Source organism: Grus americana, chromosome 7, assembly GCF_028858705.1.
Source record: "Grus americana isolate bGruAme1 chromosome 7, bGruAme1.mat, whole genome shotgun sequence".
NCBI lineage: Eukaryota > Metazoa > Chordata > Aves > Gruiformes > Gruidae > Grus > Grus americana.
The window spans coordinates 28,748,190-28,766,642 of NC_072858.1; the positions used below are offsets into that span (position 1 = coordinate 28,748,190).

General features: G+C 40.1%; 1 protein-coding gene across 5 annotated transcripts in view; it reads right to left on the reverse strand.

The window, feature by feature from the left end:
• The window catches only part of RASGEF1A (RasGEF domain family member 1A), a 169,300-nt gene that overhangs the window by 23,126 nt on the left and 127,721 nt on the right, over positions 1 to 18,453 (reverse strand). For 3 of the 5 annotated variants that reach the window (XM_054831442.1, XM_054831441.1, XM_054831444.1), the window contains one exon: positions 1,936 to 2,115. In XM_054831442.1, coding sequence (XP_054687417.1) covers positions 1,936 to 2,115 — 180 coding nt within the window. Of the gene's footprint in view, positions 1 to 1,935; positions 2,116 to 4,721; positions 4,891 to 14,569; positions 14,739 to 18,453 lie in introns of those variants that run through there. The other 2 variants (XM_054831445.1, XM_054831443.1) reach the window with 2 other exon arrangements.

Below are 18,453 nucleotides of genomic sequence, written 5' to 3' on the forward strand. Positions count from 1 at the left end.
AATAAAAGTGAGCACGAAAATAATTATAAACATGCAACTGAATTGAAATAGAAAACTTAGATTTGAAGATGACTCAAATACAGCTCCTTCTTTATGTTGTTCAAAGCTTATTTATCTATGCATTTTATAATTAATCCTTTCAGCTAAATTGGGTGATCTGATTTAACTAAAAGAATGTGTCCTGCTGTAGAGGAGATGAATTTGGCTTAATGTTGTTTTCCATCTCTCTTTCCTTGGAGTTCCCTCGATTGCTTCTGCTGTATCTCTCAGCTGTCAGCTTGCTGTCTATTTAAACTTCAGCCTCCCAGGGTGGGGTTCGTGACTGCTTGGTTTGCAGTGCTCCCTTGCACCGAGTATGGGATAGCACCATGGAAACTAGCAGCATTCCAAAATAAGCTGTGGACCCCTTCAGTAATGCTCACTGTATGGAACCATTTTCAGAGTGGCTATGTTATAAATAGATCCTATGTTACAAGTTACAATAAGGGATGTGCTTTAGCAGTTACTTAAAAAACTTAGTGATATTGCAGAAGTTCAAGCAGCAAGTCACTATATTCTAGTATTACTCAAAAGACAAGGAACCGACGCCTTGGAAGGCTTAACTACAGCAGCCTAAAGCTACTCCACTGGTATACTATACTATACCAGCTCTACCTGCTGCTGTCTTCCGTATCTGTTCTACAACGTGTATTTGGGGGCAGTGAGCAGAAATTTAAGATCTAACAATGGTTATCCCTCTGTATCTTACAAAGGACTTAGTACCAAGTCAGCATCTGTCAAAGGCAGTGCAATTGTACATTAGCCATATTCAAATGCAAGGTTTAGGATTGCTTTTGAACTGGAATATTAAAACATCCTGGTTTTGCTTTTTTTAATAGTGATTGCTGGCAATTCTGCTGCTTATACCCACTGAACTTTGATATGGGGAGCCCCTTTTTTTTTGTGCACGGCAATTGTGAAGATGGGTGGTGTATACGTGGGAGCTTGGAGGGACTTTATCATGACTGATGTGAAACCACAGTAAAAACTTCTATGCGAATTAAACTGAGAAACGACAACAAGATAATGCTTGCGGTAGTGGGCCGTGCTATAAGTTCAACATAGAAGTTAATTGTGATTGCAATTTCCTGCCCCCTTGTTAGTCTTTACAAAGAGCTGTGATGCTTCTGCCATAGCTGCTGCTGGTTTTTCAGAGCTCAAATGGAATATATGCTATATAGCCTTTCTGATCTTTGGCAACTTGTTTAAATAACATCTTTCGTTAATGGGTCCAAGGGGTCATTTTAAGTGATAAAGTGATCTCTTAATAATATCCTAGGTTCAGAATCTTACTGCATGTCACGGAGTTATAAGTAATTGCAACTTCAGGGGGCTGCACTGAGGATGTTTAATCAGTGGCAAAATCATTTTCAGGCTCAGGAACATACATTATTACAGTGCATTACATTATATTATTAAAATGTCTTGAGAAAGAGACCATTTTAATTAAAATCTATTTTTAAATTTTTTTTCTGATGGCCTAACTAGGAGATGCATAGAAAACTAAGAAAAAAATACTAGAGCTGATTTCAGGTCAGCTTCCCTAGGTAGGAGCTGGTTAGTAGTTAATCTTGGCTGCATTAGAGCTAAAGCAGCTTACAGGGATTGAAAATTCTGTGACTAATGCTGCTTTTAATTGGTTCTTAAGGCACCCATTTAGGTTCAACATGGCTCTAACTTTTTAACAAGTGTCCTCATTTAAAAACAGAAAGGAGAGTATGCCCATTGAGCAACATCTTTAGTGAATGAGTATTGCAAGTAAAATAAATGCATGTTAGCTTACATCTTAATATTGAATCAGATGGAGGTAGAATTTCTTCAGGAATAACAATCCAGATACTAATGCTGGAAAACCATGAGAAGAAAAAAACCCACAAACCTTCAGTGCCTACTTACATCTGGATAATAGTCCATAGTGGGCACCAAGTGCTCTATCAAGGCCTCCAGTGATCCAGAAACCAGGTTTCCATCTTGATAAACAGGGTCCACACACCTCTCTCCCATATCTGGCTGCACTTGTCCACTACAACTGGAACCAAGCATGCTGGAAAATATTGGCGTCTGGGGCATAGTTTCCTGCAGAAGCCGGGGGGGGAAAGAAGAGAGAGGGTTAAGCTTTCTTTCAGGATGTCTTATGTGTGGGTTTTATAGAGGCATACATTAAACACAATTACATATTTGACTGGACGCAGCCTGGGCATTAGTGCTAAGTTCTGAATCCAAGCAGTCACACATCTGTAAGCTGGCTTTGGGGTTTAAAATGCACTTTAAACTATGTCACTAAGGCTGTAGATGCAGAAGCTGTAAGAATTTTCTTCTTTCTACTTGATTTCTCCTTTCTCCCCAGTTTTCCCCTGGCTCTTTATACATAAAACTATACAGGGATGAAAATGCAAAATGTTTTCTCAATTTAAAAGATTACTGAAGCAGTGCTTTACTGAACAAACAAACAAAAAATACTATGCCTTAATGTCCCTCTTTCTTTTTACTATTTTTGAAGTCAGATCTTTGGCCAAAATACTTGACTTGTGATGATAAATCCTTCACCACTTCTGTAGCTAGATGTAATCCAGGTCTCAACAGAAGTGTGTCTTTGGCACATAGATAACTGAGTGGAACTGAATGCTGTGACATATGCTTTAATATACAACTCTCATAACAGTCTCTTTGGAGACTTTTGCTTAGGAAACAAACCTGCTGTCACAACACAGAGAACACAGGAAGGTTTGGGGTTTCCACCTCCCTCCCCTTGGCCACAAGTTATATCAGTATACTGTAGTTACCAACTGTGAGTAAACTGTGGGGGGTTTTGTTTATTTTAAACTGGCTACTAAGCTGTATATACATAATATATACAGAAGGCTAAGCAAAACATCCTGCTACTGTATATAAAGGTTGAAAATACTTTTTAGCATCAGTCCCCTGGCTGCTGAAATAGTTAAGACTGTTTAGAAGGTAAAATGAAAAGAAGGCAGCATTAACTCTTTAACTGCTGTCTCACCCTTTATGAAACAAACATGATAATGTCACACTCCGAAAAGCACTTATGTAGGTAACAGATTAAGCCGTTACCAGTACTTTTAAACTGACAGCTGGTTTTAACTGCACTACTGTCATAGGGACATAAGTCCTCTCTTTAGCAATTTTTTAAAAACTAGTTTCAGAACTAAAAACCTTAAATGCTATAAGGGTTTTTTAATTTTTTTTAGGTAGCACTTGAAACAATTGCAGAGCAAAACTGTACTTTGAATGCTTCTAATGCAAGGCACATTCTTCCTCTCAAACTCTCTAAATGATCATTCATGTTTACAACCTGGGATAAAAAAGATTTTTCTGTTTTTAGGCTCAGATGAATGCTAGATGCGTTGGTAAGGCAAAAATACCGGTTCATCAAGGTGACGGATTAACTTATATATCAGGCTGATAAGTAGAACTGTTTTGTGGCTTTAACTGGAAGATCTTTTATGTATTCATACATGATATAGATATAAGGCAAGTGTAATTTCCTGTAGACTACTCTGAGGAGTGGAGTTCAGCTTCAGAAGTTCAGGACATAGATACTGCATTTTCCATTTTATTTGACTCTAATGGCATATCAAAAGAAATGAAAAATGATTCTACACAAACGGGCAGTAAGGTTACTCAGTATTTAACAGATTTATCTGTTAGGCCTAAGCTTTGCAGTACACAACAATCTGACAAATCACTGGAGCATATGATGAAGCAGCCAGCTTTGCTATGCGTACTATGTAACCCGCCAGTAATTTGGTTTTTTTCCCTTTTAAGGTCCATAGCAATAGAGCTGAAAGCTACTTCTCAGGCTGGACAGGCTGCGACGGGCGCTACTGGCTAAAATTACTAAGTCGCACAGGGTTTTAAGGGAAGTTTACCACCAACTACGCACCCACTGAAAAGATGCTGTAGGAGGAACCGTGTCCCGTGGTTTTTTGCTATCGGGTGTTTTAAACTCATTTAAGACGTTCATTGTTGCATCAGTTTTGTTTTTAAAAAGACCGTTTTCGAGTGCAGACTGTAACCATCTGCACCGGACTGCACAGGCCGGGAGCCGAGCCCCGGCTCTCCCAGCGGGGCTGGCTGCTGCCACCAGCACTTGCTCCCTGCGGTGCCAGCTCCGAGGGACCCGATCCGCCGGGTGCCGCCGCTGAGCGGGGGGGGCAGCCGCCGGCGGGAGGGCAGTTAATACCCCCGCGACCAGCCGAGCGCTCTCAGCCGCTGTAACCCACACGGTACTCGCAAGCCCCCGGCTCCTCGGGGGCGGGCGGGGAGCGCTGCGGCGGCCGCAGCCGGCGCCCTCAGGCAGCACCTGCCGCCCCCTCCGCCCTGCCCGGGGTGGCGGCCAGCCATCCCCGCGGCCTCGGACAGGCCCCGCCCGCAGCACCCCCGCTCCGCCGCTGGTGGCCGCGGTGGCGTCCGTGTCCCCCCCACCTCGGCGGGACCCCAGCGGGGCGGGCTCCTGCTGCGGCGTGCGGAGCTCCGGCGCAGGGGACGTTGCGAGGCAAACCCACCCGTCCCTTTGACCGTGACGGCGTTTTACCCCTCGGTAACGCCGAGCCGCCACCCCGGGGCTCTGCCCCGCCGCGTGCTGTCCCCCGTTCCCCCCTCTGGTGCCCGCAGATGGCGGGTGGGGGTCACGACGGCAGCGACCGACCCGACGCGCTTACCCTCATTTTCCTGGGCGACGTGTACATACGCGTGGGCAGGGGCGGCAGCGCCGGCGGCCCGGCGGCTGACAGCTCTGCCCGCCCGTGGCGGAGCTGCCGCCCGACCGGCGCGGCCGGCCCGGCCCCGCTCCCGCCGCCCGTGACGTCAGGGCGCAACGCGGCGCCCTGTTGGCTGAGCGCGAGCGTGGCCGGTTCAAAAGGAGCCGAGTCAACGGCGCGGGGGCGTGTGTGTGTGTGTAAGAGAGTGAGTGTGTGTGTGAGTGTGTGTGTGAGTGTGTGTGTGAGGAGGGGCCGCGTGCGTGGGGGCGGCCGCCTGTGCCTCGCGCGGGGCTGTCCCCTGGTTCCTCTCAGCAGGGGTGGGCTCACGCCGGTCTGACCGCTGGCGTTTGTCTCAAAGGTACTTTTTTTTTTTTTTTAAAACCAAAAAAACCCGCTTGATCTTTCTGGTGGGTTTTTCTCGTTTGGTGGATTGGTTTTTGGTTTGGGGTGTTTTTTCCCCAGAAAAACGTTCTGAAGTACCCAGACCGCTCACTTTTTCTACCCTGAGCGCCGCGTGGATTTCTGAAAGCCCCTCACCTGCGTGTGGGGACCCCTCCTCAACGCGGCGGGGGGCTGTGCCGCCCCTCTCCAGCGGCAGCTCCCACGCGTGACGCAGCACGGCGCGAAGCAGGCAGCTGGCGCGGCCCACTCGGGCCGTGATTCTCCCTGTTCAGCTGTTTACGCCGGCACGGGTGGTAGCACCCGCCGTAATTACCGCAGCGCTGAGGGATGCCGCCCAACCCTCCCTGCTAATAGTTGTTTTTATCCTCCGTTCTGCCAGAGTTGTTTCTCTCTTGGAACTGCCCGAGCCAGCCATCTGACGGCTCTGGGCTGGTCTCGGGCTGTAGGGCCGGTGCGGGACCAGCCCTGTTGTTTCACACGCAGGCTTGGGTGCGCGGCTGTCTGGTCTTCCGTGGAAACTCTCTCGGTGGGTACATCCAGCCGCCCCACAAACTCCCTCACCCACACCCAGCAGCACCTGAGCGTTGCTACCTTTGCAGCTTTCCCCCCCCGCATATTTCTCCCGTCTTGTTTGTCGCTTTATTTGAATTGGGATGGTTTAGTATTTGCCCCATTGTCTCTAGGCATTCATTAATTTTATTTTAATTATTAAACTTATCTATTTAATGGCTCTGTTTGAATATGTACCAGAAGGCTTCACTGGTTTCCATGGTGATTAGTGTGGGAAAAGCCTTTTTGGAAGTAAGCGTGCTAGTCTAGGTAGGTGGGCAGGGCAAACGAATTTGGGAACATGCACATACTTGAAAGTATAAGGAATATATTTGCACTTGCTCACCATTTGAGGATAAGCACTGTCATCCATCCTAAACACACAATAATTTTAAAAAGATTTGTAGCTACTCATCATCTTTACTGCTTGCCTACTAAACTCCTTCTTGGTTTCCAAATCTGCTATAGAGTTTATTTTCCTTATTAAAATGTGTTTTTTCTCTTAAACGACAGCCTGAGAAGTCAGTCCTTTTCCTCCTTGCCAAGCCTGCTTTTGCTTTTAGTCTCATTCCCGTGTCTCGGTGGTACTCCACAACATTTAGAGCATGCAGGTGGCGCAGCAGATCAGTTGCAGCACGCTGCCTGCCTTGGACACCAAGGAAGTCCCAGGCAGCATGAGCTTTGAATCCAGCGGTCTGACCTGCTGCAGTACCACATTACAACGTTAGTGTGTAACGCTAGAGGAGAGTGAGGGATGAGTTTTGTCAAGTCTTATTCAAAGATCTTTAAGATTTTTATAAAAGGTTATCGAAAGCCGGAGATGGGAATTCATAGGCTAACATTGTATAATAAATATGATAATATTTCTTTCTGAAAGCTATCAACACCTTTTAATACCTCATCTAATGTCTACAGCTAGGAATAGCACCAGCAAGCCTGCAAATAAGTATGCGTGAAAAACAAGTATCAGATCTTATTCTGTTTCTATGCTACTCTGTTTTTCCACCTTACTCAAACATTTGCTGAGACTTGTATAAGTATACATCCATTTATCTTAGCAAAACATACATAGTTAATTAAGCTCTAGTTACAGATTCAATCTGTTGTAAAAACAATCCCTGATCTTTTTGTTTGTTTGGGTTTTGGGGGTTTTTGATATCAGACATTAGATCTACCCTGTCATTGGAACTAAGAAATGTAGGAATTTAGAAACATTCTACTGGAATTAAGGAAAACTATGCTAGCTAGGTACGGTCTCTCTTCTCTGAGAGTCACATACTCTGCTCTATTGGCAAAGGCCTGTCATACCATCCTACAGTGAGTACCATGAAGAGCACCTAGGGTTTCTACCTAGGTTTAGAATAGCTGATGGACTGCTCTTCTTCCCCAGAGTACAGATTGTATAGGAACTGATTCTTGCCATACTTGGATAAAATCCAAAGTAATATATGTACAGACAAATGGCTGAGACTTATCCTGTTCTCTACAGTTTCTTATGTTGTACTTATTGGCACCATATCAAAGTGTTTTTCCACACTTCATTCTGCAGTCCAGCAAGTTCTGTTTAGATTTTTTCTTGTATGTATACGCAAAGGGGCGTGTGTATATTTCTTGTTTATATACATACCTACGTATGTGTATATAAACATTGGGGTGTGTGCTAGAGAATGCAAGTTCAGGGAAATAGATTCTTTTTCCTTTTCTAGCATATGTGATGCTTATTTTTGGAGGTGCTGTATTGTGTAGTCTTGCAATGTTGTTGGAAAGGTAGTTTTTATAAATCAGAGAAGCTCAAGACCTAAATTCAGCTCATATAGCATGTAGCAGATGAATCAGGTTATCCTTTTATTTCCATTTCTCTTTCTGTAAAGTGTGGATGATGACCTTTAGCTAGCTATATTCTCAATGTTGAAATCTGTTGATATAGAAAGTCTCTAAGGTCTAATTGTTTTTGTAGTTATGTAAGTTCTATTCCTCAACAAATTGCTTGCATTCTGAAGATGTTTTCATTAGACATTGCCTCATGTTACTAGTGGGTGGACCCTAGAGCAAATTTAATCAGCAGAGCCTGTACTTGTTCTGTAGCTTGCTTTTGAGGCAACAGTGCTGTGGTTCAATCCAGCTGGTCAGAGGAGTATCTTGCTGCAGCGTGAGTCAGCAGCAGTCATGCTATGACTGTCTCAACCTTGAAGGTTGCTTCAGCCTCTCTTATCCTGGCTTAACATCAGTATAACATGTTCTGTTATCTTATGATTAATGAACTGGATTGGCATTTGCAGTACTTAGGTTCTATTCCTGCTTGTGCTACAGACTTGCTGGACTGTTTAATCCCACTGTGCCTCAGGATTCATCTGTGAGATGTTGATAAGGATGTGTTCACACTGTTGCGCTTATTTTGTATGTTTTTATATGTGGACACTAAGTTTTTGCTTTACTGTGTTTCCTAGTATGGTTTGAATACAATTTCCTAGTACAGTGACATTTCCTCTTAACTGGAAAGTTGCTGTCAATAACTTGGTAAAAGTGAGGAATATTAGCAAAGAAAATGGGTGAAGGTGAAGGAGAAATGAATTTGAGAGTGAAGATTATAAAGTTAGATGTGCAGATCAGAGAAGAAGAAATTTCAGGGTTTTTCACTGGTCTTAGAAAACAGCATTTTGGAAACAACTTACTGAAATGTGCCTGTGTGCGTATTTAAAATATAACTGTACTTAAGCAAGTAATTACAAATGTTATTAATGCAGATCTGAGGCTGTAACCTCAAGTATAAAGGGGTTCTCCTAGAAATGCAGTCTTTGGAGCTTTCATTGTCAAGCTACTCAAGTCACTTGTCGGTCACCTTCCACACAGATCTGGTTATTATTAATATTTGCTTTGATTTAACAGAATATGTCAACGTGATTTAAAGCACCAGTATCTGCAGCGAAGGAAGCAGAGAAGTCAGCATGGAAAGCAGATTAAATTGTGTATTGCACTCTTCCTAGTGTTGATTAAATAAAAAAATGGGATCAAGTCTTCATCTGTCCCTTCCCACCCATTTATGTATGCAGTAGGATGCACGTAACACATCGCTTTGGTCTTCGAAGCACAATCAGGTTTAGTGTATGGTCTTGTTTCTTACTCTGAGGCTGAGTCTGAACTGTTACCCAGGGATCTACAGGCCTTGAAAGTGGCCACGATTTGGAGGGTTACTGTATTTGTGTGTTATACTCTGTTCCAGTAGTACGTTATACCCACAGAGCAGTACAATTCCAGAAACTATTTTATATGCCCATCACCTTTACAAGTATAGTTATAGCAGTATATTCTGGTTCTTGCATTTTGGAAGGCTTTAAGGCATATAGCCTAATATTGTCATCTAGAACGTGAAACAGAATGGTGAATTAAAAATGTGTTTTATATTAATGCTTTTTGATGGCCTTGGTTGCAGACTGAACCATTTTATCTGGACATGAAATGAGAAATTTGTCCAGGAAATGCCATTAAACTGTACAAAAGCCCCCACTCAGATGGGGCCTTTGCATGGACACAAGCTAGTATGGCCCATTTGTAAGAATTTATATTTTAAGCAGTAGAACATAGGTAAAGCTTCAAAGCCTTGGGCAAATGTCTTTAGGGAACATTAAGATTTTAGTCTTATTTGTAGGGCTGCACAGATGTTCAAGATTTCCTTGTTGCGTACAAATTTTAAGATTTAAAAGCTGTTCTCAAAACACTTTTAGATGAATTTGAAGATTTGTAAATTGCAGAGATTCATGCTGTAGAATAACTTGATGGCACATTAATAACTTGGCAGCAGATGGGAGTGGGAGAAAAGTTTCAAATCGTGGTTCTGAACCGAGCAAAGCTTTTTAAGCTTGAGACTTGAAGTGAGGTTGAATTCTCTAACCATCAGTCTGTGGTTATTATTGACCATGCCTTTGTCTCTCTCTCTCTGACCTGGGACACAATGAATCTTTCTACATAATAGTTTTGTCAGAGCCAATGAATGTTGTAGTTTGAAAATGGCATTTTCCATTTTTAAAATGTTTTGCTGAAGAGGTCTTGACCAGCTCTAGTCCTGAGATACCCAGCAATTTTCAGAGAAAACCACGCTGAAAATATAACAACAACTTACGATGTGGTTTATCACTATGTCTGTTTTCAGTTCTACCTGAAAGGGAAAACTAGTTGTGAAAATTCAGTTACGTACCTGTGAAGCAAACTATGATTTCACTGGTATAAGGTCAGCCCTTTGTCACTATTGAGAACAACTCTTTGCTGAGCAATGTGAAGCTGATTTTTTCACTGATGCTCAGTCCTGTAGCTCCCCCTTGGACTGAAAGGAAAGCTCTTACCCAGGATTTAGAGAGGACATGGTGCTAATCCCCATTTTTTTGTGCCTTTGCCAAAATAGGAGATTTAACATAATCTGACACAAGTTGCCTATGATACTGGTGTGTGGCTGTTAATTAGTGACTGAGATCTTAATGGTTTTTTTGGCACAGCTGCCTGAAGAAGTTTGGTTCCTGATTTTCATAGATGCTCTGGTGGTAGAATTCTGTAGCTTTTAGGAATTATCTTGCCTGCTAATTGAGATTTAAGGTACATCAGTTGGGAAACAACACTAAAATATCATGGATGTCCTTATTTTATTTTTGATTGGTGTGGATGAATCTGCTTTGGTAAAAAAAAAAAAAAAGGCAAATAAAAAGGGACGATACTTCTCCTTTGAATCAATGATGAAGTAAGAGAAACCTCTTACAGGGGTCTGAGGACCTCAGGTCATTTAAATGCATAGGAGAGCTAGTCAGAGAGTTGATGGAAAGGAAAAGATCTCAGAGAAAGATAGTTGGCTTAGCCTGCTCTGCTTAAAGGAGCTGCTACAACTTGTCATGCATAAATGACAATTTAGGCAATCAGGGTGTAGTTGAACAGCTGCTTCTACTGTAGTAGTAGATTTGTTCCATTCTTATTCATGTTATATATTTTCTGGAGATAATAGTCTGCTCACTGTTTCTCATGTCTTGTTTTCCAAGAAAGGGCAGAAAAAGCATAAAAAAAGCTAGTTTTAATGCTTGTGCTTTGGCCTGAATTTGACTATAATGTAGAAGAACAAAGGTACGTTAATGTAATATGCACTCTTTTTATTAATTTTATTTCCAGTCTTTTTAACCTGAATATTTAAAAGCAACTGGTACTCTATTTTAAATTGGGTTCAAGATGAAGGAGTTCTGGTCTTATTCTAGCTAGTGTGTCCTTCACTTGCATATTCATGCTTGCTGTGACACCAGCTATTCCAAGAATGTGCCACCGTGCAGAAAGTGAAAATCAATTATGCCAAGAAAGGAGCATGTACATACATCAGCAATTTGGTGCCCAGGGGAAGAAAAATCTGCATGTCTGCTGATGTCAATCTTCTTGATATGGTATTTTTGTAAATGCGCGTGGGTTGCTATTTCTTTTAACCAGCTCAACAAAAAGAAGTTTATTTTTAGTGTTATAAGCTTCAGGGCATCACAATTAGCAGATCAAAATTGCCAGTCTGACTAGTCAACCTTCTGTTTGCTTTAGCAGAAACGATGACAGCAACAGTTAGCATTTCCACAGGTATTTTGGGAGATTCATTAAGGTCAGTGATGGGATCAATTTATTTTCTTTTTTTTTTTTTTCTCCTGTTTTCAATCTCTCTGGTTTTACAAATTTTATTTTACAGCTGATGGTGAGAAATTCTGGGCTGATGAGCTCATTTGCAGCTGTACTAGTATACAATCAAATTTCTATTAAACATGTGATATATCTGTCTTACCTGAATTACTGCAAGTAATTAACTTTCTGTACACATATATTGCTTGGATTTTTTTTGCTGACACAGCTAAGAAGTTAGCAGCAATTATTAGGGAAGTTTTAGAGTGGGCTAAAATCTACTCAGTTTACAGGGCAGTTAACAGCTGTTGGTTTAATTCTAATGACTTTAGCATACCTTGATTCTACTTCAAATAAAGTCATTACAATATCTTGAGTAAAAGATATGGAGAACTATTGAGAAAATAAAGTTAAATATGGTTTACTTTTAGCGAGAAGTTGTCACCAAATTAAGTATTCAGAAATTAATTTATTTTTAAGAAAGCATTTTGATGAACAACAAGAGCTAGCGAACAGATGGATGAGCCCCCAAGCCTGCTTAGAAATGTGTGTATAGATGAGACTATCAGCTACTGCCTGCTTCAGCACAGTTTGAGCTACGCGGGAAGAACTTAAACTATCGTATCGCAAACATAGTGAATAAACAAATGTATATTGATGCTGAGTAGTACAGAATATAGGATATTGTCTCATATATATTTATATTTATCATATCATATATCCTAGGACACAGCCTCAGACTATTAAAATGTAAACTATTGAACATGAAACACTAAAATACGATGATCCTATATGGCCAGATTTGTACTGGATAAAGCTGAGGACTAATCTGAACAAGTCCCCTGCTGTATATGCATAAGTGTTGAAAGTAAAAAAATAAATATAAACCATATAAATTTCAGTGAACTACCTGTATGCTAGTGAAATTAACTGAACGATTACTTAGTCTTCTGTTTTGCTAAAGCATTTTGACATAAATTAGTCAAAGAATTGACATGACTGAGCCGCTTCAGCCCAACAATATCTGTATAAGGACATAAATGTAAGTGAACTACAAATAAAAAATATTTAGTGTCTTCCTGGAGCTTTTATTTTCCCTGTACTCCTTAATGATCAAGTCAAAATTCAAATAACTGATGACGAAAAAACAATCTGCGCCTTGAACCATTTTGGCTTTGCCATTTAGGACTGAAAGCTAGCTATATCATAGGATACCAAGTTTCAATAATTTCCATTTCATTTTTTTTTCAATATTTAGTTATTTTGATGTGAGTAGGATAATAATTATTGAATTTGTCAGCCTTTCTCTGCCTATTTCAAGTTCATTGCACCAATATTAAAGATTGTTTAGGAATGCTGTTTTATTATTTTACTTAGATGTTACAATTTATATTCTTCCCCCCCCCCCTTCTCACCAGAAGAGGGAGAATTAAACAGTATAAAAGAAATATAGTGAATTCAAGAGCCCTGTGTTGTGATGTGTTTGAGTTTCACCTTTCTGCTGGTGTTTGCCTTGCTCCAGTGACGTGAAACAGATGTCACATCAGATAGAAACTTCAAAGGGGATTCCCCAGGCATGAACATGTGGGAAACTTGAAGCTGATATTGTTTCCCCAGGGGAAGCTTGTTCCTTCTGGTGCTCACTTTTGTTCCCCGTTAGACTAGGTTCTTGGTCTGCAAAAGCTGTGCGTGCAATGGGCAAAGCCTGTTTTAGCTTAGGTTTGGAGACTTTTTTTAAACTTATCTGTGTTTGCTTTTTTAAAAAAATATTATTTTCCTTCATGTGGGGATGCCAAAACTCCCTAAAATAAATATTCATATTAGTGACAGATTTTGGAACTAGAGCTCAGAGGTCTGTAATTTCTGTAGAATTCGGAGAGCTGTCATAGTTAATGCTATTTTCACTGTATGTCCTGCTTTCTGAACTACTTTTTTCCTCCAGAGCTAGGCAAGATATAAATGGGTCCAGATTGTAGATTTATCTGAGGAGAGAAGCTGTAGAGTGATACAGGCTGGGTTTGTGAAACAGATAGCCATCTGTAAGAAATGGCTGCAATAAAAATAAGTTTAATAAAGAATTATTAAGTGTTGTTCAGAAGAGTGGCCTCCATTGGTTCAGGAAAACATAGTCAACTCTGTTATTTAGTTTTCTCTCCGTAAACTTTCGAAACAAACTGGCATCACCGTACATGCAAAAATGTAAAATGTTATGTGTGTATATATATGAGCATGAGCTTTACATACATTACATAACAAAAAATAATTAAAAAAATTAAATTACTTTGGATAGCAAGAGTGAAAGGGTTGGGTTTTTTTCCCCATTTCCCTGTCTCTCCCTGGTGCCAGTGTGTGTCCTGAACTGATACCTATTTTCTGTGTGAGGTTTGAGCTGGTGCTTTGAAAGTAGAAGCCTTCCATGTCATGGCAGATTTCCTGGGCGGTCCATTCATAATCCTAATACCCTTAACTTTCCTAATTATAAGGGAGTTTTGGTCAGGTAGTACACTTAAATTTGTTAGTTCTGTATGTAGGAAAAGAATTTCAAAATGCCTTGTCTTCAAATGCAGCCATTTAATAGTAATGACTTAACTGTGTTGCGGTACTGATTGATAATTTGAGAACTTTCACTGAAAATTGGATAATTTTTTTTTTTTCTTGAGTAGGAGACTAATTCCTTATGAGCATTTTATAATTTCCTCTTTTCTCATTAGTGGCTCCCACACGATATGTGCGTGGCAAAGATGAGCTAGAAATCCTAAATTTACAAGACATCCCATTGGGATGTAGTTGTGCTATAGATTTAACTAAAAGGAAATCAGGCAGCCTAATCTGGAAGGAAAAAAATATGACTTGGTTTACATGAAGTGTTGCAAATGCATTAAGTTGCTTAAATAACTATCTTTTCAAATTCATTAATGAAGTCTAGCCTAATTTTAATCAGTGAGATTTAAAAATGCTTTATTGTCTGTGTGTGTGTTCAACATCAGTGTGTTACAGACATATGTTAATCAGGATAGTTCTCTACCTAACTGAAGACGCTATATTCTATCACTTTATGTTGTTCCAAGAATAATTATGAGCATAATATTAAACATTATAGGCAAAATTCTCCCGTGATTACACACCAGTCTGCATTGCCTCACTGGGATAAATAGGCTGAGGAATTTCTTGTCATATTGTACTTTGATGCAAGACCAGTCCAGAAAAGGGGAAAAAAATCACATTGTTCCTACCTCCATGTTTTGTATCAGATCTGCTGTCTCACTGGCATAAAAACTGGGTGATGCAGGAGAAATTTGAGACTATAGAGGCATTCAAGTGTTGGCATTTTAAACGTCTCTCTTGTAAGTTCAGCACAATCCTGCTGTATGCCTTTGGTAGATGAAGTCAAACCTACATCTGCTGAAGTAAAGAAGGGTTTGTTCAAGTGAAGCAGTTGGTTCTAGGAAACGGAACTGTAATTTTAAAATGAAAGATGAAAAGCACTGTATATGCTAATGTTTTTCATTGGTAGTTATTTTCTAAAGTAAATGAAAGCCTAGAATTGCCCTAGCATTGTATCATATAGAAGATAATCCATAATAGCTAGTACATTAATTAACTTTTATAACAGATGTTCTATGAATTTGTTGAAATGTGTGCTTTATTGTTTTGTAGTTCCCAGTGAGTCTATTGAGCGGTATAATTTTTTGTTGTTGCTAAAGCTTGTTTACTGCTACTAAAAATCTAGAGAATATGGGATTGCTTTATACAGTCACTTCATTTTTATGGTGTGCAAAATACTAGCGAACTTAAACTGAAGTCAGTGAAGGAAGGCAACACAGGATTTCAACAAGGGCATCTAAATAACAGTACAGATAACTTCATGCATGAACCCTGAAAAATCATCTCTGGCCTGTCGTCAGTTGCTCTTGTCAAAACTGTCGATAACAAGGTCCTGTGCCCAAGTGCCGGCCGTTGCCTTGCTGGAAAGGTTTACTCCAGATTGCCCGCAGTTACAAAGAACTATGAAGATACAAGTAGATAATGGAAAACATGTCTCTGATAAGAGTGCAAAACCCGAAGAAGTAGCCATATGTATCTTCTCGTTCTTGCAATCTACACTATCATGATGATAATCTGAGATCCAATCTTTTTCACAAACTCTACAAACTAAAATAGAATTGTAGGAACATAAGACAATGCTGAAACACCCACTGGGCATCTTTATCTGGAACATAATATAGACATTCAAGCAAGAATAGCTCATCCAACTAGAAGCATTACTACTTGGAAGTCGTTTATTTCTTAATTTTAAATGCTAGATTTTCATGAAATTGGTAAGCTTTCTGAAATTAATTGAAATAAAGTGTTTAGCACCCTTTGAGGATTGGGGCTAGTGTGTTGCCCTATGTGTTGGTTAATGAACCTTCCAAGGTGCATCTTTTGACTGGGAACCAACTTCTAGGCTACTATGGTAAATGACAAGGGGTTTGATGTGGTTATTTCTTCTAAAAAACCTCATAAAGAAGTTAGAGGAAGTTTTACGGAAAAGTTAGGCTTCTAATATTATCCTGAAAACATCCAAAATGCATTTGAAAGCAATTTATAACCTGTCACAAAACTCTGTTTTGACATAAGTTTTTTTAATTGAACTTCTGAGGGTGTGCAATTCCAACATGTCTGTTTAAGGAAGCAGTGTTGCTTACCTGTTTCATGTATTTACAGCTAAGCTAAACTTTCATCTTTTTTCTGCTCAGCATTGCTGTTTCTACTAAAACATAATACATTATTCATAGCTACTTCTAATTTTGGCCTAACTTTGAACTGGAGATAATTGGAATGTCTCCAATTGTCTTATATGTTCACACATCAAAGAGCATCAAGTCAGCAATCAGCATTGTTCTTGTGGTATACGTGTGTGTGTGTTAAAGAGCGAACAAATATTGCTTTGCTAGTGATATTGGGACATTCCTCATTCTTCTTTCAAAAATAAATGATGATAAATTCGTAACGATCTTACAGAAGGGGTGCCGTAGGTTATCATGTCCAATGCTGCAGATCTGGGTCTTAGCACAAAACTCATTGTAGGCAACAGAACTCACCTAAGTGACTTCAGTAGGTTTTAGATAAAGCCCCATGTAAAGGTTGATTTTTTTCAGTGTTACCTAATCATTCCTTTCCCTTTGGTGCACAAGACCATTATGCAGAAATCATCAATGCTTCCAGGTATCCTAGGTATCCTTTATATGCTTTTTTTCTGCTCGTACCTGTTTCCTCCTTTCCCCCTCCAAACTGAACCCAAATTCAGGTGAAACTTGTAAGGAGTGCACTGAGAATCGGAAGATGCTTGCTATTCAGGCAGTGGGATTTGCTGGGTGATTTTATTGAGTAAATCAATAGTCAATGGCTGGGAGGATGCAGTGTGCAAGGTCCTGCTTTGTTGAATTAGCCTTTGACGTACAGCATGTTTATGGTTTGAAATGACACCTGTTTCCTAAGAAACTGAGAATGTGGTAAGGCATGTGGGCTGTCCTGCAGGAATCGGAGATATGCTGAGTATCTGAGACACTGATGAGACAGGGCCAGCAGGGTTTAGGTCTGGGCTGGAGAGTGCTGCTTGGAACTGCTTTGCATTGCAGCTGGTTTTGAATCTGATCGCATCAAATGAAGGAAACTTGCAGAGGTTCAAGTATATCATGTGCCTAATTCCTGTTTGAAATTTTGCAAATATCCCATCGTAAGTACAGTTGTTTAAACCTTCATGCAACCTCACAAATGTGACAGTGCCTTTTTCTCCCTGCAAGCTAGAAACAGCCTTTCACTAGCATATGCTTACAGACATTTGCAGTGTATGAAATGATGAACATGTTTTCTTGGGGATTAACATGTTAAGCACTGAAGTGCTTTACTTATAATTTGCAATAAGCCATATCACTTTTTTCTGCAATCACAAGTAACTATTTTCATTACTGAGCTCAATGGCCTCATTTTCTTTATTACTGTTTTTCCTTATAATCCCTTCTTCTATATTGTGATGACTCAGAGTCAGATTCTGCATGTATTTTGTGTTTTAAACACAGATACAAACATGCCTAGCAAGAGCAAAAAAATAAAGATTTTGCTAATGGTTTGTTTAAGTCCGGATATATTATCTCTGTCAAAGTGACTATTAATATTCTGCACACCTAGGCGCTGCACCAAATCAGGATTGTAGCACTCCAAAGGTTACTGCACTGAAGTTACTCCCCAGGTCAATGCACATAGGGAGTACTTAGATTTATCTTGAAGTTGCCCATTCAGTTTCCTACCAAGATCTCTGCTCGGTTTAGAAGATAACCAAAGTTATTACAGACTGCAAATGGCTGATATATCTTCCTTGGCAACAGGTAAAAACTAGAAAATACAGTCTGAACTGGATTCAGGCATCCATAGACACAAGCAAGATTAGTACCTGTAACTGAAAATCTAGTCCCTTGCTTTATAAATGGTTAGTGCAGTGTTGTGTGTTAACTAGGAAGCTTACAGGAAAAGTAATGTCTGATTTTATGAATGCAAATAAAATCATATCCTCAGTTGGGTGCATGGACTCTGGTCTGAGAAGTGGTCTGGAATGTCACAGTAGGATAAAATAATCTGGAGTTTGCATTTGAGGAACAAAATAGCTGCTCCCAGAAGTTACAGCTGTGGATTGGTCCAAACACTGAAACAGCTGAAGACTTCTTGCTTCAGCAGATTTGGCAACAAGTGAGTGAGTTTAAAGTATTTTCTGTAACTACATTGCTTTTGAAAGATTTAAGTATTAATTCAACTACTAATAATATTCTATCGTTTAAAAGCATCAATCAGGTCTTTAAAATTTGATATTTTACAATTCACGTTACAAAGGAAGTGCACTTACACTGTTGCTATAATAATGATGGTATTTCATATTATTTTTTAAGCTCTTTTTTATGTTTAAATATCTTAAAATTTGCTGAAGACAGGGCCAAATTATTTGAACAGGAGTTTAGATTCTGTCCCTTTAAAGTACATGTCAAGGCTTAGACACACTGTTGCTGTGTGTTGCCCTTTACCTACAAGCAAGTACCTATCACTGGCATTTGCAGTAAGTGTGGGTTTCCTTCAACTGTATCTT